The sequence below is a fragment of the Populus alba genome, chromosome 3 (genome assembly GCF_005239225.2).
Source record: "Populus alba chromosome 3, ASM523922v2, whole genome shotgun sequence".
Taxonomy (NCBI): Eukaryota; Viridiplantae; Streptophyta; class Magnoliopsida; order Malpighiales; family Salicaceae; genus Populus; species Populus alba.
In genome coordinates this window covers 3,143,038-3,167,538 of record NC_133286.1, presented here as the reverse complement: position 1 = coordinate 3,167,538, position 24,501 = coordinate 3,143,038, and the positions used below count along the sequence as shown (strand labels likewise).

General features: G+C 35.0%; 1 protein-coding gene across 1 annotated transcript; it reads right to left on the bottom strand.

Moving 5' to 3' along the window:
- Window positions 1-2,284: 2,284 nt before the first annotated feature.
- LOC118029252 (separase) lies at window positions 2,285-24,501 on the bottom strand. Its single transcript, XM_035033091.2, has 27 exons — window positions 23,704-24,501; window positions 23,351-23,528; window positions 23,161-23,265; window positions 20,976-21,110; window positions 20,381-20,871; window positions 19,285-19,390; window positions 19,015-19,140; window positions 17,611-17,904; window positions 17,412-17,528; window positions 17,053-17,271; window positions 16,798-16,899; window positions 16,513-16,659; window positions 16,060-16,425; window positions 15,873-15,962; window positions 13,587-13,850; window positions 13,365-13,488; window positions 12,514-13,260; window positions 11,014-11,245; window positions 10,686-10,788; window positions 7,780-7,977; window positions 6,706-6,761; window positions 6,399-6,628; window positions 6,068-6,314; window positions 4,655-5,063; window positions 3,514-3,753; window positions 3,269-3,356; window positions 2,285-3,166 (listed from the first exon to the last, which is right to left on the bottom strand). The coding sequence occupies exons 1-27, from the start codon at window positions 24,378-24,380 to the stop codon at window positions 2,649-2,651; spliced, it is 6,609 nt and encodes a 2,202-aa protein (XP_034888982.1). The 5' UTR covers window positions 24,381-24,501; the 3' UTR covers window positions 2,285-2,648.

The following is a 24,501-nucleotide window of genomic DNA, read 5'->3' as shown; positions in this document are numbered from 1 at the left end:
ATCGAGTTGCCACCTTCAAGCGAATAAACATGGCATCTTCGACCACTTTAGAGACTCCAACCACCACCATTTGATAGGGGAGATTCCCCTTTACATGTTCGTGCCACCCTTTGTTTCAAAGTTTGTGCTCCTCCTGCTACATGGAAACTCTCAACTTCTTTTGACACTATTACATCTAACTTTGGATTGATGATAGGAAAGCTACATACCACCAAATCAATCATGACTTGATCTAGTTTAAGAATAACCTCCTCTATAGAATCTATATCTTGATTAGATTCAATGACCCTTTGTTTGCCACAATTGATTCATAGAGATGTTTTGATGTGTTTGAATATGATAATGTTTCAGTTATGAAGTTCCCAATGTTTTTTAGAAGCTCTAGAGTATGTTAGACATCCAGACAAAGAAAAAACATAAGAAGATGAGAAAAGAATTGTCTCTTAACAAATCAAAGAAAATAAGCCTTCATGATCTAGTTTCAAAAAACCTCCTTCAATCCCACAAATAGTTTCACAATGACCTGCCATTTTGAGACTATAAAAGAAAAGGAAATCACAGAGAAAAGGACCCTGAAGAGAAAAATCACAAAGAAAAAAAAAAACATATACATAAAAATCATTAAAATACTTAGAACAGAATTAAAGCGAAGGTGATAAAGATTGTGTTTTAGAAAAAGAAAGGGGAATCTAGATCAATTTGAGAAGTGAAAAATCAAGAGGAAAGAAGCAAAGAATCCAGAGAAGGAATCAACATTCTCTTTACAAAGTAAACCTCCAAACTTTGATGAGGGGGTAAAACCTCCTCCCTCTTTATTTTGTCTTTTTTTTTCCTCACAATGTTAGTTATGCATTCTTTAAAGTCTTTTATTAGTTTAAAAGCCATAATTTTTGTTTTGAAATGTTTAAGCATGCTTTTACATGCTCAAGTATTGTTAATTGTCTTGTTTTGATGTGTTTGAATATGATAATGGAATGGTATATTATAATATATATTGTTTTGCATTTTTAGTTAATTATTTTTGAAGCCATGGCAAAATGTGTAAAGTATTAATGTTGTTGTAGTTTAGGTTTGTTTTAGGATAATTTGTTTGTTTTGTTGAAGTTTTAAGCATGATATTTGAACTCAAGAACAATAAGTGTAATCATGGAACAATTTTTATGCATAAGGAGATGCAATTTTTAGCTTGCTATAGGCATGGATTTACTTGCTATTTTACTCTTGATTTGTTGTTTCTTATTGTTTTGATGGTTCAAGCAAGTTGTGTTGTGTGTTTTTAAGCTTTGGTTGCAAGGCTTTAGTTGTTATTCCTGGGTTTTAGGCATTTCTAGGTTTTGTTATATTATGGGTTTCATTTTCATTTGTTGAAGATTGTCCTGGATCCATGTTTTACATATCTTTTTTATCATTAATCTAGGATCTCAAGGGTTTGAAAACACTTAAATCATAACATTTGATCCAAATTTTTTCTTTTATATTTTGCATAAAATCAAATAATTGTTACTTTAGGTTGTTTGTTGTGATAATCTAACCTTAAAATCTTGTTTAATTTTGATTATACAAGTTTTGTGCCTTTAATTTCACATAATCTAATATTGAATCTTAGTTTCTAGATTTCTTCATGAATTTTTAGTGTTCTTAAGTGAATTCAACTAATTGGGTTAAGTTCATATTCCCACATGAATTCTTTGTTATTTCTTCTTTGATTTTGGGTCATATTTGGAAGCACATCCAAATGGTTAGATCAAGTTATAGAAAGTGTGACATGTTCAATTTTTACCTAAGATGAAACATAATATTTTGTTTTTAAAACTTGTTTACCAAACATAATCTTAAGATATTTTTTAATGCTAATTTTTAGTTAAGAACATGTTTGACAAATACAACTTACTATTTTTCCAGTATTGTTTATTTTCTGATTTTTATGCTCTTGCCCATCAAACCTCAAATAATTTTCAAAAATCCTAAAAAAATTTAAAAATAATTTTAAACTTATTTGTGGGTTCCTTAAATATTTTCCAACCATTTTATTTAATATTTAGGATATAAATTCACATTATAAATATTTATTCGATATTAAACATACGTGCTTTTTTTTTCAAAATTTCAGAAAAAATACAAAAAAATAAAAATTCCTTACTTAAAAAATTTACAAAAATACATTTCATACTCTTGTATTTATCAAAATATAATGTATTCATAAAATTACTTAAACTTGAAAATAAAAACATAAATGATATTAAATACTATAGAAATAAAATAAATTCTGAAGCGGAATCAGATATGACATGAAAGCTGGAAGATAGCTAGACTGGTCAACCAACCACATAGGCATGATCATGAAAGTCGTATAGAAATACTAAAAAACCGAGCAATTTCCCTTAATCTATCTACACTATCCAAAGGCATTGCCTTGCTCAAGGATCAGGAATTGATCCAATAACTCAGGCAGATTTACATTTACCAAAGAGGAATAAAAAAAATGGGGGAAGCATTGCAAGGACTCCATAAATTATGTCCTAAAATCTTGGCAGGGGACAAGCATTTTACTTTGATTGAATACTATTATCACAAGTAGAAAATCAAGCAAGGAGTCGATACTTGGTATTTGAATTTCGTATCAAAGCCCCAGCCAGTTTCCCACTTCGCTATAAATCTTTCTTTATCCCTATACTCGTGGGGATTCCGTAACAAACTGGTGATGCTCCAATGAGGAAAGGGAGGGTGCAAGCTTCTCGAGCCTGAGCCATGAATGCTCCAATCTTTGGTCTATGGTCGCAAGAATTTATTACAGCACCGCCATCAAATGTTCTGGCAGCTTTTGTTTTCGGAACTTTTTTCTTTGCCTTACCTTTACCAGCCTTTATGTTCATTGCCTCAAATTCTTTGGCTACTAAATTGCATTGATCGCATCCTAAGGAAACACTAGATCTTTCCTCTAACCAAGCATCAAGCATAGCCTTCCCAAATCTATCTATGTCTTTGTCTGTCACTTCCCAAAGATTAGCTACAATGGCAGGAGAACCAGCAAGTAGATATGATAGCGCAGTACCTTGGGGGGCATAGCACCCATTTAATGATAATGAACCGCTACTGCATCCCATTAGAAGAGTAGCTGCACAATTTTCCAGTTTCTGAATCTCTTGCTGGGAAATGTATTGTGCGCCTACACCAGACACAGTCACAGAATCAACATCATTGCAATGTAATTATTTTTATCTATGCACAACGTAAAGAAAACACGATGTAGCATATTTAACATGCATACCACTTCCATGGCCAAAATATATAAAGAGGTCATGATTTTTCAAGGCAGAGGACAATTCTTCAGAAGTGGGTGCAGATCCAGCCTTCCCCTGAATGGATGTCAATTAACATTATTTGGAGAAAGAATTCGGGAAAAAAAAAAGAGTGCAAAAAATTTCCACCAATTTGCTTTTCCAATATTACCAGAGACTTCTGCGCATATATTATCAAGTACACAATTTGCTTTTCATGGCAAGAAGAAATTACCTCCAAATTTTGATCTATAAACCAGTTCTCAAACTCCACTTGTGTGCTGCTAAGATCACCACCAGGATTCAGCAAATAAAATGCATCCAAGGGATCTATCAAAGGGAAGGCAGTGGTGAACTTGTCAACTTGCTCCTGTTGGCGGCAGCTTCTATCAAGTGTGAAGCAGATGCTGCCAACAGATGGCATTCGATAAACCTCCTGGTTTCTTAGTATCGGAATGTTCTCCCATGGAAGCATCTGCATATAACAACCAGTCTAACAAGTTACAAATGAAACAAAAGAGCACAAAAGAACGAAAAACAAATTAATCAAATCCACTCCAAAGGGATGTAGTCAAAGTTCGAAAGGAGACAATTGTCAGTATATATGGATTTAGTTCGTATCCGCATAAGGACTGCAGATAAAGATATATATAACCAATATCAAAACATTCAAATTATCACTCAGATAAACTATCTAGCAAATACTATCAAAAGTGACCTGGAACAGTTCCACTGATGAAGCATGACAGGAAAATATCTGAAAACCCATTGCCCTAAAGGCTGGGTTACAAGTCAGCCAGTTATAAGGTTTGTCAGTTCAGCTTTGAAGTCAACTTGATTAGTCATCGTTGAATAATAGGAGATAAACGGCTTTGAGGTGTTCACGAATCAATACTATAAATAGTTTACCTACAATACCTTTTCTTTCCAATTAATTTTTTTTTAGAAAAGATGAGAATTATCAGTATTCTTTTGCAAAATATTGTGTACTGATTTATCAGCAGGATGACATAACAATATAATGAAATGTATTTTTTATCTATACTGTGGCCTTCAATAGAGTCGTTTCCATCATCTATTATACTTCACATTAGTTGTAACTTCACAGAACATATCATAGAGGAACCTTTCAGATTTCTAATCATAAACCTAATGGACAAGGTATCCAGTCTCAATTATATACAGAAGAAACAATCCACCCCATCATTCATTTTTAAAGCTAACCCCTCCTGTTTGCATGCTTGCATTTAAGTTTACAAAGAACTCAACAATCATATAGCCAATTACCATCACAGTTATAAAGATGGAAAAATTGACAAGATAGTCAAGTTCAATCTCATAATGATAAGGGAAGGGAAAAACCAACAAAGACCTACCTGCACCTCATAGTCAAGCACCAAAATTACCGGTTCTCTAATTGTGGACTCTTCTTCTTGAAGCTCATTCACAGCATTATATACAAATTGGGCAGCAAGGTCAGACAGTTTCTCGGCCCCTTCAGACACTTCAGAAAATGTCTCACACCTTTTCTCTTCTGAATATCCAGCTTGAGCAATGAAGCAACCCTTTTTAAGAGACATTAATGACGAAATACAAGCTTCTTCATTGAAAGAATGTCTTGCACCTTGAAGAATAACCTTAAGAAAGCTTTCATTTGTATTGATTTTGCATTTGGATTTCAAATCATGCACCAGCTTCTTCATAATAGAATCCAGGCGTGAGCAGTTGAACCAATCTCCTAAAAGAACACACCTCCAAGGGCCTAGCCATGAATCTTCAATTTTCCTGGTTCATAAAGGCATCATATTCAGTTAGAACCAAGATAAAATATTAAGTAATTTTAAGAAACAATTCCAAAGCTGTTATATAGAAGTACATATGGATAGGTGGCATATCTGACAGAGTTCATCAACAGCCACTAATAAGAGCTTAATGCTAAAGCTAACTTAATTGAGCCAAACAGGAAATTCTAACAGGCACCAGAAAAAAATCCAAGAAACTTTGAAGATTCCTACTAGAGTCCTAAAACTAAATTGGTGTCAATAAAGCATCTAAACATGTTACCTTATGTCAAAGTAAGTCAGCAGTGGACTTTGTTGAAAGAATATTACATGGCTCTTAAATGCTCAAGTCATAACCCAACATGGAAAATTAGTGAAGATTAATTAGATATACAATTGTGACATGGAATATTCAACTAAGGGCATTTGTTTTGCAAAAAAAACACCTAATAGAAAAATGAATGATGGATTTTCACGTTCTTGTTTTTCATAAAATAATTCACAAGAGAACTAGTCAATGCACAGTATTTTACAATCAACCTCCCACCAAAAATCACTAGTGCTATCAGTAGAAGATGGCAGCACTCTAATAGCAAAACTCCCAACCAAAAAACAGTGTTTCCTGATCAAACAATTAGACTTTGAAGTTTCAAGATGGCCACACACAAGCCTGAAGTAAACTTGTTCTGTGGCAACAATGAGGCAAATTAATTTCTCATTAAACATCAACATAATAATGAGTTACAATGTGAGCCTTCAACATCTTTTCTAACGGGCAACAACTTGCGGACTTGAGAAGAAATTTAAAAATTCTAGAATATTTAACTGACCATGTGGATTCGATAAAAATCTAAAATGCTTGAATATTTGATAAACCTAACAAAAAAGTTTTAAGACCTGATCAAGAAGTATACAAAGTTTTAGGACTAGTTATGGTGTTAACCCTAATCTGACTATGTTTGAGTCATGAAACTGACACAAACAATTTAAAAATGCAATAGAAACTACCTCAGTAATTTGCCAAGTCGATGATCAAGCTCTTTTCTCTTCGCCCACCATAAATTTCTATTCTCTTTTGTGTCTTCCAGGGGAAATTTTGACGAAGATAAGTAATTCTCCTCCAATATAAATCTAAATGTTGGAGCCACATCATCAACCACTGTCAAACCCCAGGGACAATGCCAGTGTTTATCCAAGTTGTTGCTCGCAAGAAACTCTCCAGGGCAAGACATAGCACAATCATCATCTGAAGTTTCTGACAAAGTGTTGCAAATTATTCAGTACTATCTGCGTGAAAATCATGAATTCCAGCTATCCATACATATGTTAATCAGTGTACCTTCTAAAACTTTATTCACAGGCAGAAGCATCATAACAGGTTGACTCTTAAACTTCAAGCGTGACAACAACATCCATGCACTAATACATGAAGGATATTGCAGTAGATCTTTTAATAAATTTGCGCAAGGTCCTCCGATTACACTTATGCAAATGACTGTTGTACAAGGAAGGCCTGAATAAAATTCTGTCACAAACTGTTCCAAATCTTGAAAAGACTCGGGAGCAAGCCTGCAGCATGAACAAAAGGTATCTGAGAATGTGCTTAGAACCATGGAAAGCTTTAGTATGCAAAAGACAGCAGAAACCTTGGTAAGTTGCATGTTTCTGCTCCTTCCCAAGCTGAAGCAGTCACACATGAGCCCTGAAGAACAAATTATTAAATTGTGAAAAAGCATGAGGTATTAATATGCCAGCCAATCATGCGCACAATCAACACGAAGGTTGAGATACTTGAGAAAAGGCACAGGTTCCTAATTTCTAGGTCTGCATTTTTGACACCATCAACTGGTAACCTACAGAATATATATATATATATATATATATATATGAGCCAAAAGAAGCTTGCTAATCACAAAGCATATATTTCCTGTAAAGAACCAAGCTCTCAAAAAACAAGACAGCTCAGACCATTAAAATTAAGCAGTTTAGAGTTGCAGCTTTAGATCTTTAGAATTACTTTTATGCTAATAAAAGTTTACTGAAACAGACAACATTCATCATGGTGAAAAGTAGGCCCGTGATTAGGATTAGTTTTAACCATCACCAACATTAAAACCTAACACTCCATCACCCTGCAATCTTGGACTCAAACAGAACAAAACAAAGCGCTTCCCAATTTTTTTCCTCTTAAATAAAAAGAGGAACAGACTTGGACTCAAACAAAGAGCTTGCATGTATTCATATGCAAATCTAAAACAGGATATTTCCATGCATATGTGAAGATATATGAATTACACAAAAAGAGGTTTAATTAATCATGTACTTCCCAATAAACATGGAAACATAAATGGAGCCAGCATTGAGAAAACACACCATACCACAGAGAATGCGTTGCTTCCTACTATTCTTAATTGTTTGAGTTCTTTCATGCTTTGAACAAAGCAAATCATTGATGTAGATTGCAACAAATTACGATTGAAATCAAAACAGGAATTGTTTCCATACAAACTTAAACAAATTTCAGAGTTTTTATTGGAACTCTCTAAACCATAGTATGGAGAGACCAATGACATCTCAAAATGATTGGCATATAAACCATGAAAAAGTAAGGTAAGCAAAAAAAATAAAAATAAAACATAAACCATAAACTTCTTCAAGAAGCTACTCATCAAATAAAGCAATTCCAGCTGAAGCGTGAAATCATAAGCATGCAGGTCTACCTGATCATCGGCAAAGTTCTGTGCTTTATGTTTCAGAGTTGTATTTGAGAGGAACTGACAGTTAAGGTTATTTCCAAGTGAAGCTTGATGAAAAAATGAAGCCCAATGACTTTCTGAGAGAACTTTGCTATAATTTGACAACGAAAATGTCTTGCTAGAAGAAGAAAGTACAAATATAGCTGAAAGTAATCTGGAAACCTGTTGAAGTATGATTGCAAGTCAAAAACCAATTCAAGATGGCATAAAAGGAAAAACAAGTAAAGCCAGAGCTGCAAGCAACAAGTGAAATTAAGATAAAAGGAAAGGCAAACTCAGATTATAATGATCAGACATGCCAAGTCCATTAAAAAACCAGAATTCTGATCAAAAGAGATTGATATAACCTCTGCATTGCTTTCATCTATTAGTGTAAAAGAATGCTCTCCTTCAAATCCAAGATAATGTTCAGATTTGATTGCAATAAGATTAAGTGCATTATCATCTAAGAGCATAAAACCAACCACGGTAAGCTTAGTGCCCCATAGAAATTAGAAAAACTTCAATATACTACTAATGAAAATCAGCTGCTGAGATCCTTTTAGGTCCACTAGAAGAGCCCAATGATTGGATAGAAATATTTAATGGGATTTTATAGCCAGTGGGATTTGGTGATGTTCGCTTCAATAGCATAGCAGCTCTAACTTTCATTACATGACAATCACAGCCACTGCACTAGAAACATCATTTTTATCTTTCTTTGAGTAATAAATGTTGTATACGCTGTTAAAAGTTTTGCAGTCTTAAATTTTTAGGTTTGTGTAAAAGTTATCTGTATTTTTTTATAAGTTACAGCTGCAACGACGAAAATAATTCATAACACAATCAATGGCCCAATGACACCACAACTGCAAGCATGAATGCAAACCATGATTGCTAAAAGAAATCCCACATCTTAAACCAAATCCATGGTGTACAAACCCAGAGAAAGGATTTGTTTAGCTCAAAGCATCCACATATTCCCAAAAATTCCTCATGCAACATTCCAATACATGACCGGAAATGAGATGATAGGAAACTCATCTACAAAATTAGCATCCTGGAGTGCGTGATAGTCAATCCACCAACAAAGAATTTATAACCCAGAACACACACACAAAAAAAAAAAAAAAAAAAAAAACCTCGATAGAGTCACATCATATAACTAAACATGCATTTGATTAAACTTAGTTCATGGTAAAATATTGTTGTAACCTCTGCAAACTTATGTCAGCAAAATTGGTCTAGAAAATCCACACTACCATCGATATTCAGAATAATCAATTACAAGGAAAACAAATGCTTATAACAGGTCCTGTTGTTTTGGATTCCCCTAGTATGATAATAGTCCATGTACTTCCAATAAAAAAGATCAGACTTTTTCATAAATATCATACCTACAAAAAGGAGATCGTTAGGCATTGTTGTTTTATTCATGCTTAATGAAACAGAGAAACTTTTGTTACATTAGAAAGTCTCCTTGTCTTCAGTCAGAATGAAAACAGAAGCTGCACTGGCATTAGGAGTGTTCATTCCACGCAAGAAAACAATATCATTGGTTCCCTTTGGTCTATTTTGTAGTCATCACTTTATATGGCTTTGTTTGGCATTTCAAAACCTCAAGAAAATTGGTTCCATTCCCTTACGACTTTCAGAAGCCTAGAATACCCAAACTCCGATAGAATGAAAAATATGCCCGTCATCCCAAATAAGGAGCCACTAACATTACAAATTCAATTTTAATTTCTATATGTTTCATTCAAATCAAATAGCTTTTAGTCTTTTACGAGTTGAGCATAACATAATGTCATTTTAATTCTTAACATTTATGGACTGCCTATTTTGTGGCTGAGGAAGTAATTTTATTCTATTATCCTGTCCTCATATTAAAAGGTTTTTCGCAGTTTTTGTTTTTGAACAATAAGGCTTGCAGAACAATAAGGCTTGCACTACTAAATTGGTCAGCTAAGTCTTTTAACAATCATTTTTGGGCAAATGCTGCCCCATATGTCAGCCTACTTTTGATTTAACTATTAGTCAATGGGTCAACCTTTGATCAAGACCAAAACCCCCTGTAAAATGTATTTTGAGATAAGTTTTTAACAGATGCTAACAGAGAATCCAGCTTGCTTCCAAAAAAATCAAGATTTTTTGAGGTCGCTTCTTTTTTTTGCCTGAACACTAAATTGACAAAAATTAAAAATAGGCTAGAAGGGTTCCAAAATGTCTGCATGTGGTTTCCAAAGCTAATCTATTTTAAGCTTGGTTTGGTGAGGCATTACATATTGGACCATGCAAACATTTTGTGAACATTTAAAATTTTAAAGGAGCCTTCCAGCATAAACAACCCTAATTGAGTAGTAAATTTAACCTCACCTGGACTTAAGTTTTTTATTTCACAAACCACAGTTCACTAAACAGTGCCAACAATATTCGCTCTATTCAATTAGCTTAGCTCTCTATTAATTTTGTTTCAGTTAGCATCAGAAATTCTTAAACTGATCCTGAATTGTTCAGTTCAAAATTATCATCCCAAACAAACAAAGACAACCCATGAAACTTCCTGTGAGGAGTTGAGCCATCAAATACAAAAACAGGGCTTAGCCCAACTCCAACTAATCAAGTAAAGGTAGAAGAGTAACTGGAAGTCCAACATATAGGAACACAGCACAATATCTGAAGGCCTTATATCTTAAACAAGTTAAACATTTTTCCAAGCAAAGAACCAAAAAAACCTCTACCAAGTCATCACACATATAAAAAGACAATACAAAAACCAAGGGATAAAAAAAGTAAAAAAAAAAAAAAAAAAAAACAAAACCAATCGAAATTAATGAGACAAGTGAATAGAAATGGTTAATGATGTGAAGGGAAAAAAAAAACAGATTGACCTTCTGAAGAACTGCAGGAACCTGCCGGCAGAGTACAAATGCTAGCATCAACCAAGACACTATTTTTGGTACTTGAACATGGTATAGATCACAGCAGATAGTCCTGGAGCATATTATATCAAGACAAAAGTAAGTCAATTAGTTAAAAAGCCCACTTACAACACCAAGCTATAAAACTGATTACTAAGTAGGCTAGGATTTTAGTCTAGATTACAAAACAAGATGAAAAGCTAATGAAAAAAATATCTCTTCCCCTGGGAGTCATTGAATCATTGAGAAACATGCAAACATGGAGATGCAAAATGGAAGTATCCATTAAAACAAATACCCATTATCCTTTGAGGAGTAGCTCTTTAGAGAGCACCAAGATATGTCGTAAAGTACTGCTGCACGCTCTATACTGAATACATCCCCTGGCACCTCTTTTCCAACTAGATCAAGCAAGAAAGTGAATGGAATTCGAGCATGAGTGAACGGGTTTCGGCTGACTAGGACAGAGATGCTTTGTGAAATAATTTCATGTGCTTCATGAAATCTGCCTTGAATTTCCAGGCATTTTCCTGAAATTAAACAACATAGATAATATTGGATGGATCTAAAAATTAAGAGTAAAGAAAGAATGAATGAAGTTCCATACATATCAAGGTCATAGTTAGTCCTTATATTAGCTGGGAAAAACTGTGTGCATATTTACATGTATAATGTGTGCTACTATCAGCATGAATGAACAAAAATACACTATGAGGAAAAAGTTTCATAACCTTTCCCAGTCTACTGTTTAGACAAATAAGCCACGTTAAAGTCTTTGCATCATTTTTCTTGCTATAAAAACTTCTAAAGAAATCTCGTATCTACTTTATCACTATGGCTACACTAAATTACTTCATAGAATAATCTAATGACATTAAAAATGTATGTGCACACTCACAAATAAATATAAAAACATGTCCCGTTGACAAAAAAATAAAACTCTACATGAATTCACCGACACAAATATTGAAGCATGTGTGATATTTGATATGTTTGTGTACAATAAAATAATCAGAGCGAAATATTCATATACAAGGGTATTTCTCTAATTTCAAATTTGCTCAAAATTATCTAGATCTAAGTTTTTTCTTCTCTTAGTTTTAACTAAAAAGTCCTAAAATATGTTTGGTTATGAAAGAGAGGTTTTAACTCAAGACCTCTTGGGGGACAGGAGGGGCACTAGTGCCTGATGAGCTACAGTTCATTGGCAAGAAGTCCATAATTAAGTAGGTTTAGGTAGGAAAAGTATTTTCTTATTCAAAAGTCCAAGTCCTTGTAGGATTAGAAAACCAACTATGAAGGAAAAGTAGTATTTCCCTACATCTTTCTACAATTTCCAGAAAACAGACTTCTATATTCTAACCATCAAACATCTACATTGAACTACTAAGCATCCAAACCTTCATACCCAATCAATCCTATATAACTATTATAACTAAAACACGTAAAATCCCTATTATAAACACTGTTCATAGCTCCTAAAAAACAGTACCAGAACATCCCTTATGCGTTCCTGCATTACCTGCATGCAAAAGTCAATATATGTCATTTAATCATTAGGCTTTAATACTCTCAGTACCACAACAAATGCCCATCCACTCATATATCCCAAATAAGTTGTCCTTGTTTTTCTGTTGAAGGATCAATTCTCAACTCTTCTGCATCACTCTTTAAGTGATCATCGAGCGGACCAAAATAATCCACTAAAATTAGACTATTTTCTTGAACTTATAATTTTATGATTTCTTGTGCATGCAACAATAACCAAACTAAGAAATAATACTCAGTTCCCACTAACCAATGCCAGATAGTAGCCTTATTGATAGCCGCCTACGAGCAAACTCCCATTTCAGATATATGAAATTGCTCAACAATCCAGATTCCTTAACTTCCCTCGCAAGACAAAACCAACACTTCTTTCCATTGCAAATGCAAATGATTTCACACCCCAAATCAACCATGCAACCTTTTCTTCCAGAGAGCCACTGCCTCTGACCATTAGGATCAACTATATCGCATGTTTTGTTTCCTTTCAATTGATTTAAAGGGCCAACTTGTACCTCAGCAGAACTGTCTACTTTCTGATTCTGAAAAGAATGATATCTGGAACGAGTTAATCTGGGATTGTGCTCCGTTACAGAAGATTGCTCCTTTAGCAAACATTTTGTTGCCTTTTTAGTCTTTCTACACTTTTGACTTTCCATCTTCAATTTAGACCCCACCTGACAAGTAGGGAAACAGACAGAAGATCCCTCAGTTTCTTCCACATCTTTGGAATAGCTAACAGAGTTTTTCCATTCAGGATGACCTAGTCTGTCCAGGGCTGATCTGTACAAACTTTCAGCAAGAGATAGTCTCTCTATACTCCTTGTTGTATTAAAGAGACTATAGGATAAATCACCAAGTCGTTGATCAATTGTGGCTTCAAGCATCAATCCACACTTTAAACAAGAAAAATCTGCACAGCCATGTACCAAAACGTGTTTGGCATTTTGAAGTTCCTTTTCTGACAGATCCCAAGACCCCTTGTTGCAGTACAGTTTACCTGATGTTTTAACAGATATAGTAAGAGGATAGACAAAACAATTTATTGTGTAACACAGAAATTAATACAGGGAAACAGGTAGCATGATCTTAATTAATTCATACCTAAAACAGAGGAAAAGGCAACTATAAATAGCGGCAAGCATTGGGAGCGGGAGATGTCTTTACCCCACCGTAAAAAAATTTCAGCCTCATTTCCATTTCCAATTAATTCATGGATAGTTCCAACCTGCAAGGAATCCAAAGAAAATCAATAAACTCTATGCAAAGAAGAGAATCAGCCTTAAATTTCTAGGTCAGAAAGGTGTTGGTCAAAGAAGGGGTGACCTGGAGAGTGCTTTCAAGGTAACACTGAAGTATTTTCCATGGGCTAAGATAACAGGCATCCATGTCCTGTGGAAGGGTATCAAATGACCAAACTTCACAAGCAACTGATTTTTGCATTCTTACATCAGAAAGACCATATGTATGCTTCTGCATATCACTGCCAGCTCCAGTGCAGTTTTCTGATTGCTTCTCAACAGTATACATAAATTTCTCTTTAAAGAGTTTAGTACGCAACCGGTGAGCATCTTTAGCATATGAAAGTGCCTACAAACATGAGATAAAAATAGTCAAATTAAAATCATATGAGCAGCAGGAGGCGTTAAAACATCAAGATTAACTACTAACCGTTATGGAACCAATATAAGGGTGCAGTGCGCAAAATTACTATCTCAAAACAACAACAAAAAGAAGCAATGCCATATGTACAAAGTATACGAGAGTATAACTAGTGAACTGGAGCATAAGTTGAAACAAAGTTATTTGCAAAGCTATAACAAAAAGAAACACAGGCTTGCAGATAGAGTATAAGAGTGGTTTTGTTCCGGTGGAGAGAGAAGAGGGGAAATTATAACTTACCAAAATCGAGATATCATTGAGAAAAAAAGTAATTTCTAAGCATCTTGTAGGAATAAGCCTGTGAACTAGGTGGGACAGCAGAATATGATTCTTTTTTGGAATTACAGGATGGCTTTTCAACTTTGAAGAGCCTCATGGATAAACTTCTCCCAAACCATTAGAAAATGGAAGAAAAAAGTGGGACTTTCTAGAAATACATATGTACAGGCTAAGGAAACTCCATAGCTTATTGATTTGTTCATATTAAAAAATCAAAATATAATCAAATATGGTCAATCTCTGTTGCTATTTGCAAATGCTTACCAATTATCTTAACTACTATCATGATTCCATTTGGATGCCTGACCATTTTTCTTTAATAATCCTTTACAACATAAACAGTCAAATTTCACAGTACAGAAAGAAAAGAGAAGAAAAGAAAGATAACAATGAAACAATTTCAGGCTAGAAATAACACAAGTGTATGTGGATAACAGCTAACATGCCTTACATTACCAAAACAAAATAGCCAAACTGAGACAAACATGAGAAGCTACTTTTGAGACATGTTTTATAAAAGCTGAATAAACTTACTTAGGCCACAAAACAGTGGACATTTGCTTTAGTAACAAGTGACTCAAAACAGATTGACAGCTTAAATAAGGAACAAAGTGGAAAATGCAACTGAAACAATAGGACAAGTGTAGGGCACCAGAAAAGGCAGATGGTATAAGAACAAAAGTACTTTAATTGCAATGGAAAAAACAGAATTAAGATGAATTAATAGGGGCATGTAATCTTCAAAAGACCAAAATTTGATTATAAACATTACATTAGAACAATCACCGCTATTCCTGACAACCCATGTGTCCACGAGGTTGAGTTTGGTGCTTTACATCTCTCACATGCAGATCTAATGAGTGCTCAAATTCAAAACAATTAAATGTGCATTGTGATAGCAGCTATATCCAAAAAAAGCAATATCCAGAAGTGCTCCAGGATTCACATAAAGTTGGTCTAATATGCTGAACAGGTGCTTTAAGGGCACAATTCCATTTCAGTGTTGTTTTGAAATTTACAAACAACAAAATCTGCCATTTAGCTTATAGCCAGACTAAAAGTTTTGGGCAGACAGATTCAAGAATTATTCAATAATCCACTTTCATCATGCAACATATGAATCAAACTATTTACTGGTGAAGAGTTTACAATCCCCTCCTGAATGATGGTCATCATTCTTTTGTAAGACCCACTCAAAGCACTTACTGAATCACCTTTGCAATTGCAATATCTAACATGCTTCACTTACACCTCTGATGCCCTTCTTTGTCAATGTTGCTAATGTCTACATAAAACTATGGTAATGGTATGGTTGCATATACATTTTGCATTCCAAGCATGCTTCTCCCATACTTAATCCAGATATCACTTCCTATTTTGCACACTCCAATCAACAGTCTACTCTAATTTTTCACCTACAATGTTGACTGGTCTAAAACAAGAGATATATTCTTGTTTCGCGAAGATATCATGAATTCCCACAAAACAATTTAATTGAGATCCTATACTAGGAAAAAGTGAAATCAGAAATAGTAGGCCATTCTGGCATGTAGTTATTCAATACAAAGTCATCCAAATTAGGCGTGCTGTTTTGCACAGAATAGAATAAAAAAAGTGAAATCAAGGTCTCAGAAAATCAAGAAACAAGATTTCCAGAGACTGCTCCCTTACCTCAAACAAACGCCCATTTGCAATTAGTCTTTCACACAAATCATAGTAAAGATGTCCAGCAATGAAAAAAGAATAGCTTGTGGCAGGAACCTATGAGAAGAATAATAGAAAACTATTAACAGTTTTGTGTCACGACAGATTATGAAATTAATGAAAGAGGCAACTTAGGTCCTAGGGGAAATCTTACACTCGAAATGAGTTTAAAGGTAGCTTCTTTAACATCATCAACAGTGATATCAGACTTGTAAGGTTTGTGATTGTCAGGGTCACAATGAAAGTTTGTAAATAGATATGAAAAGTTATGTTGGAACCCAACTAATAAAGGTGGGGACCCCTTTAGACAATGAATCCAGGAATCAATAGACCTGAATTGTTCTCCAGAAAAACCTGGTGAGGTCATTATCAAGGCTTCATTTACAGGTGAAACACAAAGAGCATGGGTAAGCCTTCTACTCTCCCACAAAATGGATAAGCACATCTCCAGTTGGACATTCTTCCATTCAAACAATCTAATCATCAACTTATATATGCCATTGTGAAATTCCATAGAACCCTGAATACAAAGAACAGATAAAAGCAATGATGCTATGAGCTGAAAAGTAAAGAATGATAAAAGAAAACGATAAACTCGTAAAAATACCTTCATTGCTAGCAAATCAACTATATTATATAGAAACAAAAGTGCACTGTCAGGCGACATGATACCCTCATCGTACGCAATGCCATAATCTAGGATTGGAATGCTTAACCAAAGATCCAAGGCAGCTTTGATATCTTGAAAGACTTGCTGATTGTAAGGAAAACCAAGCAAACATTTAGTAACAATAGAAAGCTTCATTAGCAATTGTGTATCTGCATACTAACACAGACAGTCCTTAAAGCATTAAGTAGTGAAATCAGGGAACTAGCCTTTTGTGATTAACACCTTTGAGTTTGGTTCCACTTCTTGGGTACACAGCGCACGTAGGCAATATGTCACGGCTAAATGATGACAGGCAGGAGTTCCATGGCTACATGATTCATCATTCTGTTCAAGCGAGTATATCAGTAAATCATTGTACACAGCAAAGAGCATCTACTGAACCTTTAATCATGAAAAAGAGGTAAGAAGTTAATCAAAAAAACAAAAACCAAAGAGAAGGTAAGAGCAAGAAACATGCACTGAGGCCAAAAAACTCACAATTACAGAGATTGCTTCTGACAAGCATTGTATACAGTCCTCCAAACCTTCAGAACCACAGGACCTCAGTGCCCGTCCTTTTCTGATCAAAACTCTTGATTTCTGCAAATGACTATCTGTGACATATACATCTTTCAAGAGGATATCTATAACTTCCATTTGCATTCTTTGACAAAATTCAGGATGCACAGCATACATTTCTTCGTAAGCAAGAAGCTCCTGAAAATGTTAGGGACAAAGAAAAGGAAGAGAAAAAAGCCAACGGTGAGAAGTAAAAAAGACTTAATCCACAATCAAAAAATGCAAAAGGAATGGACTGATAACATCTGTCAAAAGGTAAACATGAAAAATGCTCAGACCTGCTGTAAAATTTTACCAATTGTCCTCTTTGACACTCTCATAGACGATGATAGCAAACAGTACAAGGTTGGAGCATCATCATCCACAATCATGTTCTTATTATTCTCACATTGCATCTGGAAATTAAACTATATTTAGACAGCCAAAAAACAAAAATAAAAAACATACTGAAGACAATTGGAATCTTGCAGATGCTACCTTCACCCATTGTTTCACCAGAGGCACAGGACCTGACAGCCTTCTGAACAAATCTTCAGCAGCAGACCAATTTTCAAGACTGTTTACAATGATCTTTTTCACCCTAAGACTGCCAGATTTATGGAGAACATCCAAAAGAAAAACTGTTTGGTTACATGCCTCAGTGACAAAATCCAGAATAGCATCTTCTGAAAGATCACCAACAAACCCTTCAGACTTTTGCATAGACATCTCAGATAGAAGTTTGACACATTTCCATGATGCTCTGCAACATAATTTCAATGGCTTCAAAGCCTGCAAAGATGAATGATCAATAAAAGAAGGCTTTAAAAAAAGGTAATAAAACATGGATCTTGATTCAAGAGAATTAAAGGTACAACAACATATACTCCAGGTGATACCAAAGGAATAGTAATCAACATGCACATCTATGCATATATGAAGTTAACTCCGTGACCTGCTTTCCATGTATCCAGGTGATCATATGTCTACACTCAAAACACTCCTTTAATGATTTAATCCATCAGATAACAGTCCACATCTCTTCTCATTATACCACTCCCACCGTAATTGTTACCTTGGGTATATCACAGTTGCCTAGAACACAGTAAATTACAGTATATACTGGTTCATGGAACGTGTAAGCCACAGGAAAGCCATTTAGATTAGTTGTGGTATGTAAGGGGCAGTCTTATCGATTAGGGGTGCCCCTTAAAATTATTTTGGTCAAACATTAGGAGGTAAATTCCAAAAGAAGCACGGCATGTTTTTCACATTAATTAAAAAAAGTGTTTCTAAGCCATTTAACAAAAGTATGTTTCTTCTCCCTTTGTTTCTTTATCTCACACCTTTCACCACGCACAAAACCTAAATTATATATTGGATTGTCAATTTTGGCAATCCAGCCATGCATAGTTGTAATCTCAGAATGCAAAACGTAGCCAATTCAAGATACATGGTCCCATTTCAAGGTTCCTAAGAGGTCAAGTGACACCAGTAACTTCAACCACTTTCTTTACACCAAAAATGTGTCAGCAAAACACAGGGCAAACAGCAGCATGTAGTCCTTTATAAGGTACATTTATGTATTACCTTCACAAATGTCTTTTAAACTCTAAAAGAAGCACTATAAACAAGTGGTAGCATTGCATTAAAGCAAATATGATGAAATGACTGCATCCTCAATGCACTTCTTAACCATTGAATTTTCAATGAAGTTCAAATTTGGCACCATTATTTAAGCAAAATTCTTGCAAAAAGACCAATAACATCATGCAAACAAAAGGAAATGAAAGCGGAATTGGCTTTTTATAATTTAAATTTTTTTTGTTTATTAGCCAGATATGATATCAAGTTAATGCCAATATGTTTTCCAAGTTAGAAATCACATCCATAAGAAATTACCTCATTCACTTGTTTATTTCTATACAAAAGCAAGCCAACACTGTATAGGGAAGCAGATATATATTTCAACCCCTGAGGTTGGATCCATTCGCTAGCAATGATCTGCTTAATTAGATGAACACTCTTCTGTAATAAGAAAGGGAAAACCCATCAGCAAAATCAAACTTTGAAAAAGCAACATATTGTCTTTCATTTATATAGGATCAATAGTTCATTATTAAGTGAATGGCAATCACTTTGGATTTTTTAATTTTACAAGAAAGAGAGAACCTGCAACTTGTGTTTTGTTCTGCTGGATAGAATGAAAGTAGCAACAGATACAGTAAGAATCATCTTGTTCTCATCAAAACCAGCTGCCTCCCTCTTAGATTTGTTTCTGCACCCATGTATTAGAATTATTCAGAGAATGCTAGATAATATTGGTAGCTAAAGATGACAGTCAAAGTTCCATCCACGGATAGTTTTAAATAGTAAAGGAACCTTATGATATAGAGGAAAGGAGAACAGGGGGGAAGGAGAAGAAAAGAAAAGGGAAAAACAAAGAAATTAATTGCAGAGGACCTAACTTTGATCTACCAATTATACTTTCAAGCTAGCCTCAAATCTAAAATTTAACTTCTAATTGCATCTAGTTTATCCTTGACATCTAACAGGATCTCCAATAAGGCCTTTCCTTTAACGAACACGGGGAGACAGCATATATCATGCACTAGAAATGTTAAAATTTGAAAATGGGGAGTCATGTGTAGCAACATGCTGGCTTCTCATCTATTAAGTTTAAAAGATATCACTAAAAGAAGGTCCTGATGCGCATTTTGTTATATATGATGGATACAATAAATGCAACTAGAAGCATAGGAACAGATTGAAACTCACTGTAAGGACAGATTGCTTGATATTCCTCAATTCTCAAAAGTCTTTTTTTTCAAGACTCAAAATCACAGCTATCTCAAATAAATCAACAGTCATGTAGCACGAAAACCTAAGTGGTATAAACTAAAAAGGAAATAGAATGAGAAAACATAATATCCCTTGGTAAAAATTAATCCTAAAATAAGTTTAATTGGCTAGCTGTGCATCTTATAGAGGTTAAAACAATTCTAATACACCTCCAACTGTTTTTTCTACTTTACTCAATATAGGGTCCTCCAACAAGGCACTATCCTCCTGGTTTCAAACTGATTATCGACAGACACAAGCAACAAGTACTGTTACTCCAAGAAAAAAAAAACAAATATTTAATCAAACACAATACCCTTTGTGAGATTCTAAATGAAATGGAAAAGATGAACTCACTTGCTAGAGGATGCAAATATTACTCTTGTTATTTATAGAAAAGAAGATGCAGAAAATTATACATAATTACCTGTGAAAATATAAAACAATGTCACTGAACTGATGAAATGCTTCTTGGATACTACACAGCGTCATAGAAAGAGAAGCAACGTCACTTTCGAAAATTATCTGTTTGTTCTGAGAGATCACACGTTCAGAAAGCGGCTTACAAAGGAACTTCAGTACATTTAAGTAAGCCAATAGATAAACCTCTCTACTTTTTTGTGTGCAATTTAATGAGGTTCCATGGTGAGAATCTAAATGTATATCAGAAGCAAGATCTTGGTAGTCAATCCCACATGACACACAGTGCTCTTCGCAATTATCATAAAAGTAGCTTCGTAAGGAACCAAGTACGGGTGTTAAATTGCAAAGTGTAACTCCATCAAGAATACCAACTGCATGCTCATCTTTTGCACCCTTGGATGGCATAACATCACCAATCATGGACTTAGCATTATGATCAATGAAGGACAATCCAATGGCATAAAGTCTGATAATCATTTCCAATGGTGTCATAACCTGCCAAGCATGTTAAATTTCAAAGCATATACAAGTACATCCACATAATGATGTGATTGCTGCACAAAGTACAATAGACGGACGCCTATAACTAAATCAAATACCTGACAGAAAACACCAGCTAAGTCATTTAGGCATTCTGCAAAAGTACTACAAGAAATTGTGGTTGCAGCATGACATTTACTGGCACAATAAGCGACAAGTTCAACCAATTCTGTTCCCCAAATTTCCACTTCAACCTGCCAAAAAAAAAGTTGAAAATAATATCATCACTCCAGACAGAGCTTAAATACAGAAATTAAGTAAAATCTAGGAGTGTAACTTGAACTGAGTAGTTTGAGTTAAACTCAAACTCTACTCTGTTTGTGGCTTGGTCCTACTCGTACAGAGTAGATTTCAAGCCAATCTTGAGCAACTTTTAAGCTCATTCAGAAAATGAGCCGATCACAAGCTATTTGTAGATCAACTCACTTTGTTCATGAGCATAAAGGCAATTGAATTTTTTTTTGTCATATTCATAGTGGCATGTATAAAGCTAAAAGCCAATCCCTCCCTTATCTTTAACCATTGATGAAGCATGTGTTCAGTGCAATGGAACCAAGTTCCCTTAATCCTGATGTATATCCAGCATTGACTTCATATTCTACAGCAGATAAACAAAGCACATTCAAACCACTATAGATTCTTTGTTCACTGATTACTAGTGGTAGTCCAATTCTTTTCCTTGATGCATTAAAACTCCACTTTTGTGTTTTATTCTTCTTTAGCAGATTCAACAATTCCACTTCCTCCTCCCCAAGATTGTAAGTTAAGTTTATCACTTGCCACTGCTTTCATGCGGTTAACAAAATGGTTTGTTATTTCTTAAAAGAATATGTTTTTTCAAGGAAAAAGAAAATGTATTCTTTAAAGACAAAATCTCTCCTCTCAGATTTATTGAGGAGTATAGCTAACAAAATGAAGCAAGAAATTCCTCCACACAGATTGAATGGAAGGAGAGGAGGGAAGTTCTTGGTGCAATTAATACATGTTTTTTAATTAGGATCTTGAAAGATTGATAGATGTTGCATTTAATTTAGACTTAGCAAGGTTTACTTGATTAATTAGATTTTAATGGATAAATGTTAATCTTGTCAATCTTCATTACTAATAATTCCTTTTTTTATTTCTTATTGTTTTTTTTTCACAAACTAATTTTCTGGTAAAGGTCCTGAGTGTTCTTTTTTAAAAGGCAAGGTCACAAAATCATGAGTTAAGATACTTGATGGAATATATTCACTTTTGTGTGTGTCAATACTTGCCACGCAAAAAAGTACAAGTCTCCTTTTACATTTTCAGACTTAAATATGCTATTCAATTCAAACTTAGTAGGACTAATAATGAACTAGAATCCGATCTGAAGCTCCTGCCTGGACTAAGCAGCCAAGCTCGATAAATGCTTGACAAGCTAAGCTTGAGCGTTTAGCTAAAAGAATAGCTCAAGGCAAAACAATATATGTTTAGCAGTTAAATTTTCGATCCAAGGTTGATCAGCGTTGTATTCAGCTCAGCACATCTCCTTTTCACCCTTAGTATTATCCTAAATAATCCACTTGCAAACTAACTTCCAACTCTCATAAAATGAAAAGGTATTGTTCATTATGATGTACATTTTAACTTCAAGAACTACCAGGATTCCAGATTTGGATAGTAATTTCAAATTTACTCAAAGATACACAAACAAGAAATATATCTTGTGGAATTATTTTCAAGAAAAGTAATTAGAAATACATAGCAAATCATACTCGTCATTCACCAAGGAGAAGAGCAATTAAAGTCAAATAATAGCCTAGCTCAAAGTTCATATTCCATATATTCAATGATTGGTACTATCGTGACTGCTTATCCTTGACAAAAAAAAAATATTAAATTTATCTTGTGACAAAGTTCTAAATAGATAACCTACAGAACAGGCCACCCAACATATCTTTCATATGAAATGAACTAAACAAGTTGCAAGAGAGCATTTCTATCCTGGCATAAAAACTGCATAATCCGACTGAAAAGAGCAGAAGGCAGAAACAATAACTAGGACCAGATAATGAATCAATCTGCACCTCTAATAAAATGCAACTCTCTAAGTAGAGTAAATCAAGGCGTTTGCCAATTTCATGGACTTTCTGCTACAATAAAAATTAAATAGGAAACACTTCTGTAAAAGTGTTCAAAGGTAGCATGCACCTTAACAGTTAATAAACAAAATGCCAGTGATCAATTAGGTAATGTAAATGATATATGTGTTCAAATTACCTTGCATTTTTGGGCAAGTGAGTCCAAAACACACATCAGTATGTCAAATTTGACTGAATATCTATCAACTTGAAGGAAGAAAACGGAGCAGATATAACGAGCAAACTGCAAACCAGAAAACAATTAGAGAAACACATAAATCTCCCAGCAATCCGTGTGGCCATAAATCAACCATAGATTACTAGATTACCTTGTAAATTTGATCCTTCATAGACGACTCTGCATACTCATTTAAAGTTGCTGTACAGAAAGCACACACAGTACCTCCATCAAAAATCATTAGCTCCCCTGCGAGAAACTGGGTGCACTTCCGTAGGTAGGTCACGAGCATCCTATGTAACTTCTCATGTGAATTGGCATCTAACACCCTAAAACATTCATTCAGATATATACTAGTCAGCAATACGGACCCAATGAGCATGAGCAACATTTTCCTTCAAACAAAAGGTGAATTGCACATCCACTAATTCCACCAGCATCTACAATAAGTTAAATTCAATCAAGATTAATTAAGCTTTAAGAAAATTAAAAACTCAAACACACCTGAACCAGGGTTTAACTTCATGTACCATTCCAATAACCCTTTTATAATCCTCGTCATTCTTACTCTGCCCTAACGCCACGCACTTCAAAATAGCCACCGCAACCTCCACAACCATCTTCGCAAAATCCAAATCCCCATCCTCAAGCAAAACAGGCAAATATTCCCCTAATTTCTTCTTCCTATTATTTTTCGACTTCGGTCCCGAATCCAAACCCCTAAGCCTCTCCAGAACCCGAAACCCTTCATTCTCACCCTCCCTGTACAATCCCCAAGTATCCAAACAACACGCCAGCCTCAACCTCTGCCTATACACCGCGTAGGGCTTACCGGCCAACTGCGAAGCCACCGATTCCAAGCAATCCAAACAGAGCCGGTAAGCATCGAACATTTCGATGACGAGTTCAGGGATTCCGCCATCGTCTTGCTTGAAGGAGGGTGAGTTGAGGAGATCGGAGAGGCGTTTGGGTAGAATGGAAAGGCAGCGGTTTACGAATGGAAGGAACTTCTTGGCGAGAGATCGGGTTAGGGTTAGGGTTTGGTTTTGATTTAGGGGCTTTTTGGAGAGATCGGTGAATGGGAGAAGGTAATTTGATAACGGAGAATAGATTGGTGTGGAAATGGATGGAGATTCGAGTTTGGAGATTAGAGCAGAAGATTCCTCCACAGACGCCGCCATTGCTGTGAGCGAGAGAGAGGGTGAGCGAGAGATTGTGCTTTGATGTGTTCGTTTTCAAGGGCGGGAGTTTAGCCAGTTTTAAATTTTTGAATACATAAAGAAAGAAACGGACTCGAGTGAA